The 19,194-nt window shown below is 39.1% G+C and overlaps 1 protein-coding gene across 1 annotated transcript in view; it reads left to right on the forward strand.

The window, feature by feature from the left end:
* DDR2 (discoidin domain receptor tyrosine kinase 2) overlaps window positions 1–19,194 on the forward strand; it is a 63,414-nt gene that overhangs the window by 38,273 nt on the left and 5,947 nt on the right. Inside the window, exons 9-16 of the mRNA XM_007439317.3 lie at window positions 789–851; window positions 3,362–3,492; window positions 4,559–4,769; window positions 7,331–7,554; window positions 11,960–12,087; window positions 14,398–14,589; window positions 15,636–15,870; window positions 18,093–18,242. Of these exons, the coding sequence (XP_007439379.1) occupies window positions 789–851; window positions 3,362–3,492; window positions 4,559–4,769; window positions 7,331–7,554; window positions 11,960–12,087; window positions 14,398–14,589; window positions 15,636–15,870; window positions 18,093–18,242 (1,334 nt within the window). The remainder of the gene's footprint in view (window positions 1–788; window positions 852–3,361; window positions 3,493–4,558; window positions 4,770–7,330; window positions 7,555–11,959; window positions 12,088–14,397; window positions 14,590–15,635; window positions 15,871–18,092; window positions 18,243–19,194) is intronic.

Genomic DNA, 19,194 nt, shown 5'->3' on the forward strand with positions numbered 1-19,194 from the left:
GCCATAGATCCCACACAGGCTGCAGACTGCAGGTTATACACGTCAATTCTATTTATTTACAATAGAGCAAAGTAAATACAGTGAACTGGATCATGTTTTACCTACTATCTCTGCCCTGTATGCATTTGCTGTAAAGTCTAAAAAAGAGAACTTTGACAACTATGTTTGCCTGATTTCTCTAGGAAGAGAGAATCATACAATTGGTGAGGCATGCCTCCTACCAGCTATATATCTGTGATGATTCTCCATTGCATCTGTTCCTGGAGAAGTCAGACCTAGTTACGACCATTCATTACTTTATTACCTCTGGATGGTTTACATAACTTACTTTGTCTGGGGCTACTCTTGGAAACAGTCCAGAAACTTTGGTTTACAATGCCAGATACTGCTTGTCATTGTCTGCTAATTTATTTCTAGGTTCATTATAAGATTATATGGATTATATTTGAAATTAGTTTGTTAGATCTGTTTTATTTTTAATTGCATATTTTCTTGAGTACTTAGAAAGATAGAATATGGTTACCAGTAATAATGCATAGTCCTTACTTGTCCATCAAGAAAACATTACATTTATACCCAGTGCAGTGTTTGAAACATTCCACAGGGTTTTTCTAACAAGCATATTCATTGCATATGCAATTTGAAAGAGAGAGCTTTGGACTTGATATCCACCATGCTTGAGCTCATTTTTTTGCTACATTTTTGAAAACTGGATCAGTGTTTAAGCCAGCTGCAATTGTCTCTGCTTGCTATGTATATTAGTAATGTTCTTCTTTTCTTTTTCTTAGATACAGCTATGTACAACAATTCTGGAGCCCTTCCTGAGTCTTCAGTGATTCCCACTACCTATGGTATGTACAATACTTGCTGTATTGGGGCCTCTAAGCAAATACCCACAAATGTATTTTTTGTTCAGTGCCACCAAGTTCCTTGAGCTGCTTGATTTTTTCTAGAATCCCTCTGGCTATTTTATTATACATACATACATACAATAGATGATGGATGGCAGCAGTTGCTGGTAAATGTTCACAGGACCCTCAAAAAGGTCAAAGGATTCTTCTGGCAAGAGTGGATACTATTGGAAGTGAAAGAGGATATTCTTGTAAATTGGTGCTTTTAAATTTGATATGTCCCCCTTGGCAGCCATTTTGCAGGAGTACTCACAGCACATTCTCAACATATGCCGCGCTATATGTTATGGCTTGTGGTTACAACAATAAACTTACTTACTTACTTATATTCTCAACATTCCAGATGTGTCTACCAGTCTCAAACGTTGTTGGCCACTCTTGTATTAGTTTGGAATATGCAACATCATGGGAAAAATAATTAGTTGTCCAGGCTGCCTTTCCAATGATGATAATTAATGGATGTTCCCAGAATCAATGTCATTTGGTTTGAAGGTGGAATTATTAAGTTTGCATGTTTGTTTGTGTATAAAACTGAGTAGTAGTTTGATACTGTTTATAAAACCAGGAAAAAAAAGCATAACAAAGGAAAAATAGAACAATGTCCATGTGTTAAGGAAGTACAGATATGAAAACATACAAACTTACAAAGTATTATAGGGATTCTGTTATTCTGCTAAAGATACCAAAAAGAGAAAATCCATAGTTTTAACAAATTCTAATTGCTGGATTCCAATTTATTTAGTCATTTAGATTCTCAAAGCCTTTTTCTGTACTACCTTCAGTCTTTCACTTCTACTTTGCTTCTGTTCTTTACTATTTCTGATGCCTTCAGTAGTAACTCTCCACACCTCTGTAAGGAAATCATCTTTCTCTTGAGAACCAATCCTGCAGTGAAAGGTTTATAGCCCTTAGACAGAGGTTTTCTACTACTGAGAGGTAAGTACACCACCAAATGCTTAACAGAGTAAAATAAAAGAGACAACACAATGTTATAGGGATAGTTTACAAATATATTTCATTCAACTGTAACATCAGAAGGTACTAGGAGTAAGAGGAGACTAACCTTCCCCTTGCTCCCTTGGCCTGGCTCCAACAGGGCAAATGATTTAGCTGATGAGAAAAGAACCTGAAACAAAATGGAGTGGGGTAGTTTATTGAATAAGCAGTAATTATGCAGCATTTTGGATTTGAAAGGGGAAAAGTGCTTCAGAGAGTGTGTGGACACATACATAGCCCCTGTCAACCAAAAGCATCTTTTCCTGGGACTGAGCTGAAGTTGAGAAGGGCAGCCATGTGATTCCTCCCCACCCCACCCCACCCCACCCCACCCCCCAGCTGCAAATGCAGCTCCTCTCTATACCTCCATTTTATTCTTGGAAGATAGATTTGTTCCAAGCAAATGTTTAGCAAATACAGTAAAACACAGATAAACCCTAAAATAGTTTAACACTTCTGAGTAATAAAATGTCCTTCTTCTGGTGCCAAAAGAGCATACGTTCAGTCCCTGAGGGAGAGTCTTCCAGTGCTAAACTAAAACAGCAAAGCTTTTAACTACAGTGATTGCTGCCATACCTTCAAAACTAAGTGACCAAATAAAGGTCTCCAGACCTTATCTTGAGAGCCAGTTTGGTGTAGTGGTTACAGCATCAGGCTAGAAACTGGGAGGATGTGAGTTCTAGTCCCACCTTAGGCACAAAGCCAACTGGGTGACCTTGGACCAGGCACTCTTTCTCAGCTCTAGGAAGGAGGCCAGGGCAAACCATTTCTGAAAAACCTTGCCAAGAAAACTGCAGGGACTTATCCAGACAGTCACCAGGAGTCAAAAAACTAACTCAAAGGCACCCCCCCCCAAAAAAATCTTAATTTCAGGGCAACTTTATGCAGGAAAGAATGGTATGTCAACTGTCTTGAGCCCAGGTTGCTTCTGGATTTAAAAGATAAAATCAGTACATTAAAATATGCTTCAAACAATGAACGTAAAGATGAACATTTTGAATGATGCTGTTTTGTTTTTAGTTCATCACTAATGCTAACACCAGCACTGTATTAGTATGATCAGACAAGTTATATATTAATAATTGAAAGCCTCTACTCTTGATGGCTTGTCCAGCTGTCACTTATATGATAGACTGTGCAATTGTAATCTATTTAATTCAAAAATTCACATTAAAAACTGTTATAGTTGTGGTAGGGCAAAACTGTATCTTTCTAGTTAATAAATGTTATCAATGACTGCTGAGAAACTGTGATATTCTTATGACAGAAAGACTTGCTTCCAGATAGACATCTGAATCCTGTTCACAAATATGCTTTTATTGAACATTAAATCGTCTAGAAAAATACTAACAATAATTTGGAGGAGGAGGGGAATGGAATCCAAGAAGAGATGGCCAACTTCATTATTTTACCTAAAGCTCACACTACACAATTATCCTCATCTCTTCTAACAGATCCTACTCTCAAAGTAGATGACAGCAATACTCGCATCTTAATTGGCTGCTTAGTGGCAATCATCTTTATCCTTGTGGCCATCATTGTAATCATACTTTGGAGGCAGTTTTGGCAAAAGATGTTAGAAAAGGTAAGATTACAGGTAGATGCTAGGAATGCCCACATCATAAATGATGTGACTTGCTGGTTTAATTGCTAGAGCTCAGTATTAATATTATTGAAACTGACTAATGAAATTAGCTTCTGGTCTAAAGATTATTAATAAAAATTGGGAGGTAAATATACTGTGTACACACACACACAAATACACATTAGGATTCTGTTCGCTTGTTCCTTGTGCACCCAGAGAGTCTTCATATAATTGTGATTGATTGATTATGTGCCATCAAGTTGTTTTTGACTCCTAGCAACCACATAGATTTTCTCCACAATAATCTATTCTTAACCTGGTCTTTCAGATTTTCAATGGTGCACTCATCGCCATTGTAACTGTATAATTGTATATACAATCAAATTATATACCTCCTTTCCTTTCCTGCCCTGCCCTGCCCTGCCCTGCCCTGCCCTGCCCTGTTCTATCTATCTACAAAGTTGATGAGTACATGGATAAAATATACCACAAAATGAATTTTGAGGCAATTCTGTGTTTCATGAAATCATACATCTATATGTAATCAATGGATACCTGTATATAAGGAATTCAGGGAAGAGATAAAAGATATCAGTAAAGAGAAGAATTTGAAAGGCATGCCAGATTACATATAGTCAGTACATTGTATCAGATAGAAGGAAAAAGCATTGGCAATCTCAGACTCCAAAATCTGGGTTGAAATAAATTCAAATGTGAAGACTGTTAGAAGCATCTCCAGTTTCTGTGGTGTAGTGTAGGGTGATGTTGTGCTATAGCTGAATATATCATCTAGAATCAATTGTACTCACTGAAGTAGGATTTTTTAAATCTTTTATGTCATATTTTCTGTTTGCATATGTCCCACACATGTGAACAGAAGAGTATGTAAGCATGAAAATTGACCCACTAAAAATTCTGTACAACAGAAAGCTTCTAAGTTGTTTTACAACAAATATTATTTGAGCAGAGATACCACTTTAGGTTAGAATCTGCTCAGTAAGATAATCTGTCATTTACCAATTTATAGTGTATAAGAACATCAAATGTGTTTTCTTTTGATTCCTAGGCCTCTCGCCGGATGCTGGATGATGAAATGACTGTCAGTCTCTCTCTACCCAGCGAATCCAATATGTTCCACCACAGCAGCTCCACACCATCCAGTGAACAAGAATCAAACTCCACTTACGACCGCATATTCCCTCTAGGGCCAGACTATCAAGAGCCATCGCGACTGATTCGCAAGCTTCCTGAATTCATCCCAGGGGAAGATGAGGCAGGTCAGACTGGCCAATATTTGTAAAGAGACCATTAACTCATTCCCACATCTACTAGATCAATCTAGTATAAGAAAGTGTGTCTTAACTTTAATTGTCTATGTATTTGCCAGTTGATAGGGTAAATTCAATTGAAATGAGGGAAGGACTGGTGGCCTATTCTAGCAATAGCTGGATCTCTTATTCCTTCATGCTAAATCATGTAAATTGGCTCTTAGGAAAAATAGTAACAATGTGGAGGAGGATATAGAAATTCTATTCCTATTTTAGGAATAGAACTGTGAACAAACTTTGGTAAATTAACCTGGTTAGTAATCATTGCTCTATCTAAACATCTGTACAGATTGCGGAAAGGATACATCAGGATAGTGTCATCCATGTTGCTCTCAGATCAAACTGATCACAATGTGATTCAGTAATTGAAAAAGCAGCGTTTTTCTGTTGAGGTTAGATGTGAAATTCTCAGCTGCAGAGAGAAATATTATAGTCTATCTATGTTTGTAGATAATATGCAAGGACAGGTTAGTCAAGTTCCTTGCTTGTTTAGGCTAGGCATTATGAGATTAAATGACCTAACAGCTATTTCCCACAGCTGACACAATGCTATCCACCCATCCTTCAATAAGCATAAAACTATACTGGCATGACATTTACAGACCCCATTACAGATTCTTATCCCATCTCCATTTTCTCTGTTCTGAGTTGGCACTGAGGGAGGCTGTCCTGATTATCCATGTGGAGCATGAGATAAGTAAAGTGATAGATAGATAGATTGATTGAATCCTCTGACTTTGCTCACCCCCCTTCTACCTGTCAGCAGCTGTAATTGGCAGAGAAACATCTGCCAGTCACAGCAGTGCTCCAGGAATGGGGCATGTCTGACTGGAAGATTCTTTTTATCATATCTAGACTCTTTCATCTCTTCACAGCTCATTCTGTTATACTCCAAGTTGAATAATGTTTTTTTAAAAATGAAAATGATGAAGAGAGGTGAATCACAAAGCAGGACTTTTATTTAGGATTTCTCTCCCCTTCCTTATTTTTTTTTTTTTCTGTACATAGGCATGCTGGCTTCTGGATTCCTACACATTTTGTTCAAGAAGCATTGGGAATGGTTGTCCAAGCATTCCACTATTTCAGTTTTGGGCTGAACTGGTCACTCTAGCCATCCAGTTCAAGTCCTGCTGGCTGAGCAGCCTATGCTACAACACAATTCTGAGAGACCGCCATTTAAATTTGCAGTGGTAATGCTAATGGGCCAATGAAAGCTTGTGGAAAGAAATCAAGCATGCAGTTAGAGCCAAGCTGTCAAAGGACCACAAAGAGAATCTCTGCTAATGCAGTTCTATCACTCTTGTGCAAATCTGGAGGGCCACCAGCTAAACACTGCTGTGTCCCACTTTTTAGGAAGGCAATAGCCAAATGATGGCAGACAAGGTTGACTAGGGACTGGAGGAGAGGGGATATACTTCTTTGGTGTCTCTTTGATCCCACCCACAACTGCTCACTTGACTTTTCCTCTAATGTACTGGGTGACTTACACTTACTGCTGGTTTTGGATGCTGTCAGCTTAAGGGGGGAGCAATACTTTAATACTAGTGGAACTGAGGACCACTTAAGCCTGTCTCACTCATGAACTGTGGACAAGTTCAAGAAAATGTCATGGGGTAACAGCAGAAAAAAAGGTGCAGCCAGGGCATGTTTGATTAGATACAAGTGGGGCAAGAATTGTAGAAGTGGCCTTGAAGCCATGGAAAGATAGTATTTTTTTTTAAAGATAGAATATGATTTGGGGCACAGAATTTACTTTCTTGAAAATCATAGCTTTTTAGGGTTACTTTTGTTTTATTTTAAAACTGGTTTTTTTGCCTTTTCATATTTCTGAATGTTTGCTGAATTTCTGAAGGGAAAACATTTCAGTTTTCTTGAAAAAGCATTTCCCATATTTTTTTAAAAAAAGATTCATTATCAATAAAAATGAATACAGTACATGGTCGCAAAAGTGGATTGTAACAGAAGAGATTTCACAAAGTGATAAGAACAAAAAAGCCCTACATTCTGGGTCATTCTTAACAGATGATGCGAAGATGCATAGAAGAACCTCAAGTAAGAAGGCTAACAGGGAAAAAAGAAATCCTTGAGATATCTAGACTGGTTTGAGCTTGGAAAGTTAAAAGGGATGGCTGATTAAAACATACAGTATTCATGTCCACATATAATTCCACATCCATTTTTATAACTAAGAAAAGCAATATAAATGACATAAATTAAGAAAAAAAATTAACTTGCACAATTGAAGCTAGCTACCAAATTCAGCTTTACTTGATGAATAATTTAGAAGCAGCACAGCCCTATGTCATCTTTAACATGCTCTGCTCTAGCAGAGCCATAGTGAGTCTGGCTGATGTTTATTTTCCTCCCTAGCTTGTCTGGAGTGAGTTTGTTTGGCAGTCATTTGTGCCTTGCAGCTTCAGGCATTCTCTCTTTCCAGAGTTACGAGCAACCAAAGCCCCCAGGGTCTCCTTCGCTGAGATTCTCTTGTCTCTGATCTTCTCTCTTCTTAGGCTGCAGTGGGATCACCAAGCCAACCCAGCCAAATGGAGCTGAAGGGGTTCCTCATTATGCAGAAGCAGATATTGTGAACTTGCAGGGAGTGACAGGCAGCAACACCTATTCTGTCCCTGCAATTACCATGGACTTACTCTATGGCAAAGACGTGGCTGTGGCCGAGTTCCCTAGGAAGCTGTTGACTTTCAAGGAGAAATTGGGAGAAGGACAGTTTGGGGAGGTGAGAACTTGCTACACATGTTCTTTACAGTAGATTTATCTCCAAAATCTGTCTGGAGATGAATAATAAAACTGACGTAAAATTTATTATTTAGCATGACCATAGATCCTGAAAAATATTTGCATTGCACCCTTTTGTGTTCTTCATTGGAATGGTTTTTTAACCTTAATTTATTTTTCCACTTGATTTTGCCAGGCAATGACAAAAGATAGACTGAAGGGATTTTATGGCCATAGAAGAGCAGTAACAATGAATGCTTTCACTTCTGAGAGTCAGGGTTTTCTGAAAAGACTATAATCATTCCTATTTTTTAAAAAAAAAATTTCTTCTTTTGACTGCTAATAACAAAATCAAGTAATACATATAAGAAAATCAAATGAATATCAAATGTTTAAAAGCCTTTGTTTTTACTGTAGTCTTCTGCTATCTGTACAAATATGGTAAGACATTGAATGGGGTCATACATCATCCTGATTATGATTTGCTCAACCATGGTTTAAATAATATACCACACCTGGCTGTGTATACAAACATGTTAACCCAAATTTAGTGCAGATTGTGAACCAGGACATTTTTTCTTAAGATCTAAACAGTCATCCCAATATAGTACTCTTTCTGGTCAATAGATTTTATCAGATTTTACTTAGTGTTTCCAAACCTTTTTGACTAAATGGGATTGGGGAGAAGAACAAAAAAATGAACAATAAGACATGGAATATTTTTAGCTTTTTTGTTTGAACTGTTTTGAAATCTTTTGTGAGAGAATTGGGTACACATTTCTTCTGTCCCACTGTCATCTCTGATCGAAGCAGATCATGCCCCAATGTTCAAAATTATTCCATATAAGCTACTAGTCCAGGTCTCTTTTTCTTGAAAAAAACGCTTAATTTTGTTACTGGTTTCTGTTAGACTTCTACTTTACTTGAACAATCAGATCAATTAATCAACCAAAATGCTGGATTAATATTTAAAAAATCAGTTTCAGTAATATGACTTAACCAAGGGGTTGGCAGGCTTATCAGGGCCCTTCAAATAGTCACTCACACCCTAGTCACCTTGTAGTTTGACTACTGCAATGTACTCTACATGGGGCTGCCCTTGAAAACCATTCAGAAGCTTCAACTGGTCCAGAATTCAGTGGTGCAAGCAATAGTGGGCATGCCTTGGTATGCCTGTGTAACACCTCTGCTTTGCGAGCTACACTGGTTGCCAATTTGTTTCTGGGTACAATTCAAGGTGCTGGCCATCACCTATAAAACCTTACATGGCATACGGCCTGGTTACTTGAGGGACCACCTGTCTCCCATAGTATCTGCCTGGCCGATTTGATCTTGCAGGTTGGCATGCTCTGGGTTCCTTTGATTATACAATGTCATCTACCAGGACTCTAGACCCCTTCTCTGTAGCAGCACCTGCCCTCTGGAATGAGGTTCCCCCCAAGATCCGGATGGCCATCACTCTGCTGTTGTTCAGAAGAATGGTGAAGGCCTGGCCCTTTACCTAGGACTTTGGCGAGGGAGAGTGAAACCCCTCGCTTCACCCATCTGGTCTGTTATGCTTGCCAGTTTTTATCTTTTATTGAGCTTATTGTAATTACTTTCTTTGATTGTTGTGCATACAAGTTTAATTTATTATTATTATTATTATGGGTGGTTGCATAATCAACCAGATATTTAGACTGGATTTGGCATTTTTATCCACCTATCAAGTCCTTCCCAAGGACCTGGGATAGGCAGATGTTGTTTGATGGTGTTAAAGGTATCGTCGCAGGATGTAAGCTGTTCCAAGTAAAGCTGCCTTTTGCAATTGACTGATGGTGATTTTGTCAATGCTGATAGTCTTCAAGTGGTGCTCCAGATGTTTTGGGATTGCACCCAAGACCCCTATTACTATTGGTATTATCTTTGCTTACTTTTGCCATAGTCGTTCTACTTCTATTTGCAGGTCTTTATATTTTGTTGTTGTTGTTGTTGTTGTTGTTATTACTATCTTCCAAGTAATAAAAATATGTATAATAATTCTTGATTTGAAAATCCTCATTGGATCTATGCCTGCTGATCCAGAGAGTGAATTAATCTTTGGGGGTTCAGGAGAGATCTCCACTTTAGATCACATGAGTTTACCCCTCATTGTAAACATACCGTATTTTTCTGACTATAAGACGATACTTTTTTCTAAAATCCTAACGCTAAAAATTGAAGGGCGTCTTATGCAAGGAAGCAAGCCGAGGAGAGAACCGCACGGTTGCAAAACTGCCCATACTTTGTCTCTGCAAAGAGGCTTCCTCCTATTGCTAGCCTCCAATCACGAGTGAAATAGCTTGTCTCTGCAAACAGGCTTCCTCCAAGAGCCAGTCTTTACAAACACTTGATTCCCTTGCTACCAACAGTTACTTTTGTCCAGTATGGTGTAATAAGCTGTCTGTGGCTATGGCTCAATTTTTTGCAGCCCTGGTAATCTGTAATTTGAAAGAATCTATAAGGGTAACTAGCAATGCTTGTAAAATAATCACTATATCCCAACAGATTATTAGTTTAGCTCAAGCATATCTTAAATATGTTTCCTTCTCTGCTTCAGTTCAATCAGCAATCTAAACCCAATGAAAGCATTGGTAATACCTGCATATAAGAATGATCAAACTTACAATAATCTTTCTTCCCCAGAAATCTTTCATACTCTAAACAAGAGTGACAAGAGGCTTCTACAGGAGAAGAAACAAAGTTATGTGCTAAAGTATTGGGCTAAGCTCCAACTGCTGTAACAAATGTTACATGCCCGCCTGTTTTGGCATTTCATTTCCTGATCCTCAGCAAAATCTAACCCAGCTATTAACAACAATTTAATCTCTCCTCAGTCTTGGGACAGAAACTTCCATGGTCTATTTAATACATCTCCACATGCTGATACTTATGTTCTGCCACCAGATGACCCCCTTCCAAATGGTCTCCAGTCTGACATTCAGAAGTTCAAAAATTAATTTTTCAACTGAAAAATAACAAAGTGCCTGGCAAAGACATAATTCTACCAGAATTTTTGAATTTAATGCTGCTTGGCGGACATCTGTACTAGCCCCCCTTTTTTCTGCCACTCCTCACAAATTCCCAAATGCCTTAATTCCATCATTCTTGCTATATACCAAAAAGGGGACAAGTCCAATCCTGCCAGCTTCTGCCCTATCAGTCTCTTTTCTGTAATCAGTAACTTATACATCAGGTTTTTATACTATGCACTTCTGGATTGGACGCTGAGACATCTTAGCCCCAGAGCAGGCAGGGTAATTCAACTGTGGACCAGCGTACAATATTACACCACCTAGCAGAGAAATTTAGTCTTCCCAAAGACATCCTCTGTGTCACTTTCATAAACGTAAAGGTGGTCTCTGAGACCATGTCAGAGGCTCTGGAGGCAATAGCCACAACACTGATTGTAGAGGAGACTTATCTGAACCTAACCTCATCCTAAGAGGTGTAAAGCAAGGCTGTATTCTTGCCCTATTATTGTTTAATCTATACAGTAATGATATTGTTGACGCTTTTAGTAAACCAGAATTTCATTCTCCATCTCTTACCCATCTCCTTATTCCCATTCTCCCCTATGCTGATGAAGTGGCTATTCTTTCCATAACCCAGGTAGGCCTGCACAGATGCTTTGAAGGATTATCTTCTTATTGCCCTAGGGAACATCTCAAGATTACTCTACAACAAGGGTTCTAATATTTTCCAGAAAGTGCCTCAAGTCCCTGATTAGGTGGAAGATCGGATTGAAGATCTATTGATCAGGTTATGACTATTTAGGTATTCACTTTCAATCCTCTACTTGCTCGAACAATCAAGCAAGGGAGCTCCTTGTCAGAGCCCCCAAAGTGTCCTTTGCAATTATTAAATACCCAACATAAGGCAACATAGCAGCAATTATATACCAGCAGCTAGTAAACTATTCAAGGATAAAGTTTTGGATTTGATGCAGGTATACCTGCTGACTTGCCTCTGATTTTAAGAGAGAATATTATTTAATATTGCAATTACCCTCTATCAAGATAGCCAAAGGCACAGTATCTTTTATGTTGTTCACAAAAGCCAAGGATAAACCATTAGTCTCTGAGATTTAGGGCAGACACTGATCAGGTTCTTCTAACTGGTCAAGTTGCCTTTTTTTGTTTAACACCACTGAAGGTAACATTGTTTTGTCTGTAAGGCTTCCCATAATGGATAAACACACTGGAATGAAAAACAGAAAATCTTAACATTCACAAGCATATTTGACCCTGAAACTGGTAGCATTCGTATTCTTCACAAAAAATAAGAAATGAGATCTTGTGGGGGTTTTTTCCTTAAAATTGAGACCTTCTGTCTGTGTAAACAAGAGTGACATGTCCAATCTGTGCTGCTTGTTGCTTTTTCTCTAGGTTCACCTATGTGAAGTGGAAGGAATGGAGAGATTTGTGGACAAGGATTCTGTTCTGGATGATAGCATCACCCAGCCTGTCCTCCTGGCTGTGAAAATGCTGAGAGCTGATGCCAACAAGAATGCCAGGTGCTTGGGACACACAGAACAAGAGGCTGAATACAATCGCAGTATTCTTAAGAGTACCTGATGCAGCTTCTTTACATTGCACACATTTAATTTTGCCCCTGATTTAGCTGTTCAGGTTGCCTCCAACTGATGTTAAAGTTCCCCAATATTCCTCAGGGCCCAAATATGAATCTTTGAATCTCATGTCAGTTATAACTGGCAATCAATCAATGGCTATAAACATTTTTGTTGTTTTTCAGGATTGACTGAAAAGTGAAAAGTCATGAAATGGATCGTAGTTCAGATACAGTAAACTGGTGCAGGACATTTCTAAATCTTGACATTAAAAAAAAGAAAAGAAAATTACTGATAACTTTATTTCATGGCAAAATTGGATGAAATGTTCAAAGTTGACCCTTCAAATTGGGTTTCTCCAAAAATAATGTAGCTACCCTTTTCTCTGGGGTGGGAGGGTGGGGAATTGTTTTTGAAAATGAGATACAACATACAGTAGAAGTTGCCCTAACTAAGGAATCTGCAAAATTCAGAAATAAAGGTATATTGTTCTGTCCCTCAGCCCAGCAGGGTTACAAGTACTTTGGGATTCAGAAGGAATAACCACACCAGTATGAGTACTTAAGGCTTTATTCCAACACAGTATGAGAAAATAAGGTTATAACATTTTGAAACACAGGAAAGAGAAAAGAAAGACCTTTATGCCCCTTCTGCTAGTTAGGAAACTTCAAAACGTTGATGGCGAGTGGGCTGCTTGAAAGCCAGGAAACATACAAGCACCTTCCCAATTAAGTCTGCATCAAAATTCCATCTCATGGGGGCTGACCAGTTTATACAGACTCCAAACATAAGTAATCACACCCCTTTCCAATGGCCTCATCTCACTTGATTTTGCCAAGGCCAAACAGGATACATTTATCTTATCTGGTTCTTGAAGTGCTTTACTTCATCTTGCCAAAGATGAGAACATCCCAAGGTTAAGGAGTATTGAAGATGAGAAAAAGCATCCCATCCTACACAGGTGTTCTAGACCAAAGACAGGACAAAACAGAATAACTGAGTATAACCTTGCAGAAGTGAAAATAAATGCTTAATTCTGTACTGTATACTCAACCATTACATGGGAATATAGATTTCTATGCATCTAAAGAAAAAAGGGTCCACACCACTATCTCCTCGCTGATTTTCCATAGTGTCATTACAAAAGATGGGATAATTTTATAGAAGTTTGGAGGAAAATTATTTGTTTCCCCTTCCCCATGTTCGTATGATATTATGATCAATTAAGACAAACATAATGTATAGTGTAGTTGTCATAAGAATAGATGCAGGGGTTATTTGATATATTATCTATTTGTGTATTGTACTTTTGTACTTTCCATTAACAGAAGTTCTCTGAGTGGTATATAATATGTATTATAAACATGAAAACTGGATGAACATCAACAGATAATATGAAACAAAATGAAAACAATAAACATACAAGTCTGACATAAGAATAGCACAATAGAAAATATAAAAATTTAGAGTAGCAATAGTAACAACAATAAATACAGCATAAAACCTGATCATAAAGTAAGAACAAAATAGGGTGTTTACAGCATGGAATAATATGAGATTTGAACCTACTGCAATTTTTATTTAATAAAGCACTATACTGCTTGATGGTAAAGTAGTAAACAAATCATGTAAAAAATATTGTCAGCATCTTAGAACATCAAGCTACACAATTACTGATGTGAGGTGACTAGAGTGCTGTAGGAAGAGGGACCAAATTTTTGAATCCCCCTAGTATTAAAAAACAAAGTTGGACAAAAATCATGGCTGAGTGTTCACTCTGACATCCTGCTAGTTTTGAAGGTACAGTGACTTTTTGAAAACAAGAAACGTTCTTCTCTTTGACGTGATATAGTACAGCCAAAGTTTTGCAATTCCCATTCATTTCAGAGGAGCTTGTGCTGGAAGCCTTGTTGGTGCATTGTGTCCTTTGTTAATTAGTATACACGTTGGGATTTCAGTTGCTGCTTGAATTTTTACCTTCTGGTACCTAAACATCCTGGGCAAAGGGGGAAGTCAAAGGTATTGTGACAACCTTGTTGCCAGTCCAAGTTAAGGAATGATTTATTGGTAAAGTGACCCAGTAAACTAAAGCCATATATTAAAATAATACACATAGCTTGTACATAATGTTTTTGAATGTTCAAACATTTCATAGATATTTATAGCAAATTATTGGCCTCTGCCCTGTACTAGCAAACTTTCTGAGTACAGCACAGCTCACTAATTTCACTCTTGCATGACTTTTGTTTCTGCCAGGAATGACTTCCTCAAGGAGATTAAGATTATGTCCAAGCTGAAGGACCCCAATATCATCCGGTTGCTGGCCGTGTGCATTACTGATGACCCTCTCTGCATGATTACTGAGTACATGGAAAATGGTGACCTCAACCAGTTTCTGTCTCGTCAGCAACCCCAAAACTTGTCAGAGAACCCTACCCCTCCTGTCAGGTAGACAATAAGGACTCCTTCGGTTCTAGTCTGTACAATCTTTCCTGTGCGGTGGGCCTGGTTTGCATTGCAGCTGTTCCATTTTTCAGCTGCATACATTATCTTAGCCCGGGAGTGTGTGTGTGATAAGAGCGTTGAAGCTTATTTTGAGGCTTCAGTTAGAGGACAGGAAGTTGTAATTACCTCTACTGCTCATTTCTCTTTGGCTTTGGGAAGAGGAAAAGTCTATTTCTTTCCACTTTTAGTGGCCTTGGCCACGTTCAGATTATGACTGTTCTCCATGCTTTATGAATTTTCTGTGTAATTAAGCTTACAATCTAAATTTTGACAGTGGGGATACAACAAATTAGAGAGAACATTCTGACTTGGAGGAGGCACTGGGGGGCATCCTGGCTGGTAAATTCCTTCACCCTCTTCTTTTCCAAACTTTATTGTTTGATTGCAAATCCTCATCCAGCGGGCTGCTTCTCCTTCAAAAGAAAAGTTGCCCTGTTAAGCATGGTGGAAAGACAGCACCGAGAACTAAATTGTGTACCATGCTGTTCCACTTAAGTTTTAATTCACTTTGTTGTTAAGTATACAGTGCCTGATCTGTCTGGGGATCATCAGGCCCAGGGAACCTCATGCTTCCCCATAGTTCTTGTTGTAGAAAAATTTCACCCCTAGCCGTGAGGATTTTTTTCTTATTTCTGTTGTTGTTGTTTTTAATGATGTCAATTAGCTTTTTTTTAAGCCAATCATATGGTTGTAGGTATAAAGTAAAGGGCCTGGTGGGAACGATTAGCTTCCTTCTTCCCCAATTGTGATGGTTCTGATCTTGATTGGGCCACAATGTATTTACAAACACGTAAGTGGAAGTTGAACAGAACAATATGTAATTGATGTATCATCTACTTTAGCCTATAGAGCATTTGATAAACATTCTGAGTGGAAATCCTTCTCTTTTGCTTTGGGTAGCTGATGGTGTATGTGGCATGTTTGCTCTTTAACACTGCTGACAGTTAGCTACAGGACTGATTTTTGTTTCTTTTTCTTATTCCATTCAGTTATGCCAACCTGAAATTAATAGCTACCCAGATCGCTTCTGGCATGAAGTATCTTTCCTCTCTGAATTTTGTTCACCGAGACTTGGCTACACGCAACTGCCTGGTGGGGAAGAATTACACCATCAAGATAGCAGACTTTGGCATGAGCCGCAACCTCTACAGTGGGGACTACTACCGAATCCAGGGCCGGGCAGTGCTCCCTATTCGCTGGATGTCATGGGAAAGCATCCTTCTGGTGAGCACGCTGCACTTGCTATTCTGATGACAGAAGTTAGTGGATTTTTTTGTGGTTAGCCATGAACTCACTGCCTGCGTAATCTGACAACAGGGCCTTTTCCTACTTTCACTTAATCTTGCCAAGCATCCTCTTTTTTATAATGCGCCCTTATGATATTGCTTTTATCTCATCTCCAGGACATGCCTGGGATATCATTATACCATACTTAGCTGTACCAGTATTAAAGTAGAATTTCCCCTCATATCCTAACACAGATTTAATCATGGATACAAGCTAACATACTTCACTGATTCTTCTGGCACAGTCAGATAACCCGTATGAATTGGGATATGCCCTGCACCCACTGCCCACTTTAGGCAGGTATGGGCCCTGGGCATTGCCCTCCAGGGTCATTCTCTTTTGGCCAGTAGGATAGTCTGGTTTTTCCAAATTGGGGCCTTCCTATTAGCCACTGGTCTCCAAGCTGATGTGGTGTGAAGGAAGACTTCCCACTCTATCAGCCCCAGCCCATGTTTAACAAGAGTAATTGCTGGAAGTTTTCCTACCAGTTGGTGACATTTGGTGGGCAGATATTGAAACAAAGGGGATGGAATCTCCCAGTCCCTTTCCTGAACATGCTGCGCCCACAGTAAACAAAGACACTACTATTTGGCAGCAGTGGGCTATGGCAGGATAAGTTCAGTAATGAGAATGCTAAATATCATGCTTTATAGTTTTCTGCCAGCTCAAAGATGAAAAGATGCCACTTCAAACAAGCCATGAGGAAGAGCCTAAAGTTAGTGTTGGCTGCATAACTAGAAGAGCACTCTTGCTGTCACTGCCAACTAAGGTTAGCTAGTTGAAAAATGAACATGTCTGGCAGCTTGGGAAACAGAAAAACTGGTAACTAGAAACCCTTTATATCAACGTTTCCCATCTTGGTGCTCTCCAGGAGTGTGGGACTGGAATTCCCAAAGTCTAGGAATTCTGGGAATTGTAGTCATAAAACAGCAGCCAGGTTGGTTGCTTTATGTTTATTGTCACTGTCATTAGCACAGGTATTGCCCATAAAAACATATTGTTTGAAAAGGAAGGAAACTTTCAATCTTAACCACTCTTTCATCATCTATACATATTTTAGCCATATGCAAGGCTAAAATATGCAAGGTGTTCTAAATAGAAAGCTGGCAAATATAGTTGAATCTGGATTTGAATAAACTGAGCTGTCTTTGAAGTCCATTAGGAGAGAGAGGTGAGCAAGAGAATTAATGAAATCGCATTTGGCATGGGAAGAGACAAGTCTCTAAGGCAGCAGCAGAAAGGAGAAGAGCCAGGCTAGAGGTAGAACCTGACAGACATGGAGGACAGAGCAAACAGCAAAGCAATCAAGCCAAGAAGAAAGCAACATCCTTCCTTGCTTCTGGCCTCCCTTTTCGTGATTTTATTCCCACTAGAGACCTGAAGGAGAAGGCTAACACCCTAAGATTTCTAGTCATCCACTCAGGCTTGACTGCCATATTCTTCAAGACTAATTCTATAGATGCCAGTGGCTTACAGGCAGCCAGGTTTTATGCTATTTTGAATATATAGGTGGGTAAAAATAAGAAAGAGGGCAGATTGTATCATTGGGGTCCAGACATCTATAGTTTTGGAAAGTCTGAGTCCCTCTAACATAATCTTAATCCCAGACATTCCCCTATTTACTGATTCCAAATCCTCCTCCTTTGGCATCTGTTACCATCTTGCCAGCTTTCACTTTGGTAGCAACAAGTGATGACAACTATACCACTGGTCAAGTCTGGCAACTGCTGAAGGCCTCTAGTCTAAAGTTGAAAAATAAAATGATCCAGTTTGAAAAATCCACCTTAAACCCTGGTTATTTCTTTCCATGACTAAATAGAGCATGCATTTATCTCTCTGATTGGATAAACGTAGCCAAAATCTCTACCAGGCCTTCCTTTCAATAACAAACTTTCTGATCGCAGCAGTAGGGAAAGAGTGAAGATAGATTTCTAAACAGCAGCTTCTGAACAGCTTCAGCATCAGATGGGGACTGAAAGGTGAATAAATGTAGACTACACATTCTGGAAAACATACAAATCTATATGATTTACACATTTTTATTTTCTTGTGGGGACAGTTTTTCTCCCTAGAGATTTTTATTTCTTAAGGAAACTGTGAATCTCTGGTTAGTTATATAATTTGTTTTGATCCCCCCCCCCCCCCGTTTCTCCAACCAGGGAAAATTCACCACAGCAAGTGATGTGTGGGCTTTTGGTGTTACACTCTGGGAAACCTTCACCTTTTGCAGAGAGCAACCATATTCTCAGCTATCCGATGAACAAGTAATTGAGAATACCGGAGAATTTTTTAGAAATCAGGGACGACAGGTATGAAAATATATGAATGTAAGCTGCAGACAGATGTTTATAGACTCATAGAAAATGGAAACATCATCTGATCTGTTGAGACTATACAGGTAGTCCTCACTCAACAACAGTAATTGGGACCAGAATTTCCATCGCTAAGTGACGTGGTCGTAAAGCCCGATGTTACTTGACCACGCCACTTAGCAACACAGTTCCAGCACTTCCGGTTGCTGTCATTAAGCAAATTGCGCAACATCATTAAGCGCGATGTCACAGGTCGCCATTTGCAACCGCCTGCTGGCTTCCCCATTGACTTTTCTTGTCAGAAGCTGGCAGTGAAGGTCACAAATGGTGACTTTGTAACCACAGGATACTGCAACGTTGTAATTGCAAGCCGGGTGCTGAGCAAATGTTCATTAAATGTAGACCACCTGTACTTCAAAAACCTGTAGTGCTTTAATATGCAATCCAGTATCTAGCTATGAATAACTGCTGTTCACTTTATTTGCTTGAATAGGATGGATATAGCTTTGTTAATATGCTGAGATCATTTTTGAGGGGGTTTATTACTCATATCACCTTGTGTCAGGCCCAGCCCAAAAACAACTGTGAAACAGTCCAGTTGAGTTCAGTTCCTTTATTTGCTTATACCATATAGACAGAATCTTGCCAGACAAAATCTATACTACTGCGACTAGTGGGTATACCCTGGGAGATTCTAGGGAGTGGCTATCCTGAACCTCTTATGCTTCCCACGCTCCCCCTGCGGACTGTGTTGTCTTTTGCCTCCTTTCCCTTCCTGGAATGCACCCCCTCCTTCCTGGTAGCCTTGCTCTCTGTTGCTATCCACCACAACTTGACACCTTTCTGTATGGTGCATTCACTGATGGACTGATTAAAAGAAGAAGGAAAACACCAGTTTGACCATTCTTCCTGATATTTGGGCTAGAAGGGAAAACAAGCATAACTCTTG

This window comes from Python bivittatus, unplaced genomic scaffold (genome assembly GCF_059951505.1).
Source record: "Python bivittatus isolate LINGU-HERP-01145 unplaced genomic scaffold, Pbiv_v1 ctg000700_np1212, whole genome shotgun sequence".
Taxonomy (NCBI): domain Eukaryota; kingdom Metazoa; phylum Chordata; class Lepidosauria; order Squamata; family Pythonidae; genus Python; species Python bivittatus.